This window comes from Rhincodon typus, unplaced genomic scaffold (assembly GCF_021869965.1).
Source record: "Rhincodon typus isolate 14 unplaced genomic scaffold, sRhiTyp1.1 hic_rhity00000675, whole genome shotgun sequence".
In the NCBI taxonomy this organism is placed as follows: Eukaryota; Metazoa; Chordata; class Chondrichthyes; order Orectolobiformes; family Rhincodontidae; genus Rhincodon; species Rhincodon typus.
Genome location: NW_025966313.1, coordinates 11,462 through 16,864, shown reverse-complemented (window position 1 = coordinate 16,864; position 5,403 = coordinate 11,462). Strand labels below are relative to the sequence as shown.

General features: G+C 36.8%; 1 protein-coding gene across 1 annotated transcript in view; it reads right to left on the bottom strand.

Annotated features, from left to right (window-relative positions):
• Positions 1 to 527: 527 nt before the first annotated feature.
• LOC125488397 (protein AF-10-like) overlaps positions 528 to 5,403 on the bottom strand; it is a gene marked incomplete at its 3' end in the record, with an annotated part of 11,495 nt that continues 6,619 nt past the window's right edge. Inside the window, exons 2-3 of the mRNA XM_048621452.1 lie at positions 1,915 to 1,994; positions 528 to 582 (exon numbers count right to left, since the gene is read on the bottom strand). Of these exons, the coding sequence (XP_048477409.1) occupies positions 528 to 582; positions 1,915 to 1,994 (135 nt within the window). The remainder of the gene's footprint in view (positions 583 to 1,914; positions 1,995 to 5,403) is intronic.

Genomic DNA, 5,403 nt, shown 5'->3' with positions numbered 1-5,403 from the left:
ATAACATGTCAAACATACAAATTTCTTCTAATTATTTCAAACCAATATTCAGCTTCTGAATTACAATATACCTTTACAAACCTACAAACATGTTCACTCATGACTTTGAATCTAACCAAATGCAAAATCGTTTCAGAAAAAATGTGAATTTAAAACTCCAAGGTAATAAATCAGACTAAAGCCTTTTATACTTGCTAAAACAGCATCTAATCCCAACTAAAATCCGTCGTGCCTATTGACAAAGCAATGTTTATTCCCATTAACAGAAAAACCACGAGCAGAGTACTATCGCCTTCTCAAGGCGAACTAGGGGCGGCAGTAAATGCTGGCCAGCCAACAATACCCAAATCCAACGAATGAATTTAAAAAAAGCAAAATCGATGGGCTGAATGGCCTACTTCTGCTTCTGAGTATAATGATGCAGTGATCATACAACTATCACTAAACACGCCGTTTGTAATATGCACAAAAATATAAAAACGTAGTCAACACAAGTCAATTTTGTCTGTTAAAACAAAGCAACTTACCTCCGTTGTCGGTCCTCTTGAGAGCGCCATCCTTATGAGGACAAAGTTCACATTTCTTGGAAAAAGAAAGGTACAAAAATAAACAAGGACACTATTCTATACCATATGTAAACTATTGGCGTTCGCTGCCAAGCTGTACTGTCGGTAGAATTAATCGCAATCAATTAAGTCACCTAGTATCTGTCATTTACTGAAATCGGTTCCGATTCAAACGTCCAACCTCGCATACTTCAATAAGACCTCACTCTGTACGCATAGCGTTGTAAATTAGCATGTTCCACTTATTTCACCCCCAACTGTGCTGAACATGTCACTTGCTCTACCGTTTCTACCCTGAAACTAACAATTTGTGCATTCAGCTTGTGAAGCACACGCAAATACCTCTAACAGCAACACAACTTAACAAAACGTTCATTACTTTGCTTTCCGAGAAAATCTGCTAATACACCAGTGCCAAAATTAAAGGCATTCGCCGTCCCCACAAAAGTAACCTTCAGGCGAAGCCATTCTCATGAAGAGGCTTAAAAAAAGCAATATTCAAATTCCTACAACTTCGGGGCAATAAAAACTCGACCAACCAAAAATAACAAAAAAAAGTCGCTTTTCTCTTCGAATCCCACGACTGAAAATTTGAAGGCACTATTGAGTCAATACTGAAATAGAATGAGCGCAAGTGAACTTCCACCCCAGAAAGCACACTGAAAAGGCGATCCTTTGGTTTTGAAAAAGAACTCCCTCTTGTAGCTCTGCTAAATGAATGCCGTTGAAGCGCTACCCTACATACTGCAAATAGCAGCACTTCACAGTCTTCCGCATATTTTATTTTCGTCACTTGGGGAGGCCGCTGATCATGTACTGAAAGCACGCAATGATGACGGTCCTTTGCTCCCGACGTGATTGCTCCACCAATCGACACCAGGCGACTGGGGAATTATAGAAAAGATCACATTCTCTGCAAAGCCAGCACGTGAGCCATAATAAAGGGGGAAGGGAAGAGAACAAGTCACAGCCAGCAATCCCAATAGCTTTGTTGTTACGCCAGTGGTCATTTCATTTTAGCCTTTTACAAACTATGGCCTAAGTTTTGAATCCCTCACTGCAGAGCTGTTCGGTCGATAGTATTTACCTACAAAACACTACAGCACAATTCATTTCAAAACATAACAATACCACCATGCATCTTCTCCAAACGAAGAATTTCCGTCAACCATATTTCCACAAACTGAGGTTAAGCAATTTATTGTAAATATTCACTTTGAAACTTAAAGAGATAATATCAGGTTCTCTCGTCGTTGCTAGTGTTTGTCAGCAGCAGTTGTAAGCTGCAGTTAAATCGGAGATACAACTCTCACAAACCAAAGGCAAAATCAGAAGGTCATGGACTCACCACTCGAGCGGCTCTCTCCTGCGATTCACATTTTCTACAAAACCACGGTCCAGTGGGTACTTGCACAATGCCGTAACATGCTGCAATAGTAAGGAGAAAAAAAAACAATCAATCACTGACAACCTCGATAGCAAATAGTAATCAAGCGGCAGATTAAAGGGTATTTTCTTTTAACTGGAAAGTGTTGGCGCATCTTCAGTAGCCTGTTGCGAAAAAAAATCAACGTGTACAAATGCGCAGAAATATACATACATGGATTTTCATACAGACTTTACACTATGTAATGCAGACAAATTACATACTTCACGCATACAAGCTACAAAACTGATTTTAAAAATTCAATTTGTCATACAGGAGTATACAGAATACGTCATGTGTCATTTTCAAACTAGAAATCTCATGTCTCAATTTGTAAAATGATAAGTAAAAAATTACTTTCCAGAAAAGACTTTTAAAACATTGTGTTTGAAATTACACACTCAAAAGTAACATTACATTTATCATTTATTTACTTTTATCCTTCAATGCTTTCATTAATGTTTTTACTTAATCTTGCGGTTGATCATTTTTAACCACAACACAGACCACATTAGTTTAAGGTCAGACTATTGGATCTAGCATGTGCATTGTGCACTGTTTCACCTATTCATCAACAGCATTTAAAATAACCAAACATGCAATGTTTATCAGCCAGCCTCCCCCAATTTTAAAAACCAACCAAAAAATTATTTGAAAAAGTAAGAGATACATTTTAAACATTTGTATTGAAGAGCAAAAATTTATATTTTCATAATCTACATTTAGATTGGAGCACAGGAGGAAAATATGACAATATCGCAGAGTTGAGCACATGCCTGTTGTAGTTTTAATTTACTTGAATTATCTTCTCAAAGCCCTTCTCAAATTGTACGAAGAAATAATTTCCTTATTTTACAATATCCATATTATTGAATTTTGGAATTGAAAGCCTATAAATTATGTTTTGATTACAAATAATGTGAACCTTCTAATGATCAACACTCATGGAAGAGAAACAATGTTGGCCTTCCTTAGATTTCAAGCTTTGGAGATGCATTTATTAATACATTTTTGCTTGATAGACAAAAACTGTAAAAATATTCCAAATACTTACACCCATTGTGTGAAAGACCAAAAAAAACGCCTGAGTACCAAGTGACTGAAGGCAATATGTTGAAATTAGTGATCTAAGTTACAGACCAGCACTGCCAAATTTGAGACAACCCCAGTCCCATGAGACACATATCCTCCTCTACTGATTACAGTGACAGGAATAAAACAGTAAACCAAACCACAAATTCTACTTGTGCACAGATTCATTTTCACACAAAATACAAACATCTCTACACAACATACATGTGGATTTCTATACACACACAAACATGCACATATAGATCCAGGTTAATGTCAACATGCACTATGTATATATTATGTCTGTACATGCATGTGGGGACAGGTAAAGGTACCCACATGCATGTAAAGGCAGCAAGATTTTTATGCATATGTACATACACACAGTAACCAAAAAAAGGCACCCATACCTGTATACTCAGATGCTCACACAAGCTAACAAAAATCACATGCATGCAAACTATTTGCAAACAGTGCACATAAAAACAAAGCTTTGTAAAAAGTGTACAAACATATACACACTTGTGCACATGCAGATATATAAACACAAACATGCACACTTTGATTTAGCAGCCCAGAGACAAAAGTACACAAATGCACATCAAATGCATAAACATTCATCTCTGCACAGATGCAAATAATTCAATTACACACAAGCATGTATATAAATAGTTACACTACAACCAATTTCACACACATGCACAGATTAAAAAACAAACAAACAGGCACAGATACAAACAGGAACATTCAAATACATATGCAAAGGCATATATACAAATATACAAACAGACATCAACTTGAATACATTTAAAGTCTGTGACTTAGTACCATCCTGCAACTATTATTGCTGTTCCTTCACTGTCACCAAAATCTGAAACTCCTTCCCCAACAGTATTGTGGGTGTAACTGGATCCAAGGATTAGTCATTCAAGAAGACAGTTCACAATCACTTTCTGAACAGCAATTATTGAAACAATGAATGCTGACTTGGCCAGTGCTGCTAAATTCCATTAATGAATTATCAGGATGTTACCGAGTATGGAAGGTTTGAGTTATAAAGAATGGCTGAGAGTTTTCACCAGAGCATAGGAAGTTGAGAAGTGACTTGATAGAAGTTTATAAAATAATGAGAGGTATAGATTGAATTGATGGTAGGTATCTTTTCCCTAAGATTGGGAGTTTTAAGATGAGGGAACACATTTTTAAGGTGAGAGGAGAGAGGTTTAAAATAGAGGCTTTTTTTCTTACACAGAGGGTAGTTTGTGTGTGGAATGAACTTCCTGATTAAGTGTTGGATGTGGGTATAATTACAACATTTAAAAGACATTTGGATGGAAATATGAATAGGAAAGGTTTGGAGGGATATGGGCCAGCAGCAGGCAGGTGAGACTAGTTTAGTTTGGAATTATGTTCGGCATGGACTGGTTGAACCAAAGGGTCTGTTTCATTGCTGTATAACTATGAATAATAGAAAAAAAAGGTTCAAGCCATTTCAAAGTATAGCGTTTAAAATAAAAGCACTTACATATGACAGAAAACATTAACATTGACAAATGCTGTACATACAGGTGCATACTTATGTATGCAAATTACATTATAAACCCAAATACACATGCAGTTACTCACAGGTTAATGCATATATACACATGCAAATTACAAAACATGACAAAACAAAGCATAAACATGTGCGCGAAGACAAGCCACTATTAATAATCATCAATGCTCGTATACGCGAATATAGTGTCTGTACGGATCCATGCGTTTTGCTGGACAAGCATGTCTGCACAAATGTAAAAATGTGTATAAACGTGCGTAAATCCATGATATATCATAGTATGAAAACACATGCATATAGCAAACACATCATATGCCTGTAGATATAGATTCATACAGCACAGAAACAGACCCTTCAGTCCAACTCGTCCGTGCCAACCAAACATCCCAATCTGACCTAGTCCCATTTGCCTGCAGTTGGCCCATATCCCTCTACACCCTTGCTACTCATACCCACCACTTCCTCTGACAGCTCATTCTATATACATACCACCCTCTGTGCGAAAAAGTTTCCCCTCTCAACTTAAACCTACAGCCTCTATTTTTGGACTCCTTCACCCTAGAAAAAATACCTTGACTATTCAATCCATCTATGCTATAGCATACATCATAAATATAGAAGCATTTGCTTGGACACACAGATGAATATACATTTAAATATGCACCCACTGATTAAACATATGCATTTATATAAACAACTAAAAAATACTCACATTCTCACATCTGTCGGCATACATGCAAGTGAATAAAAACCGAAAGAACTGCGGATACTGTAAATCAAGAACA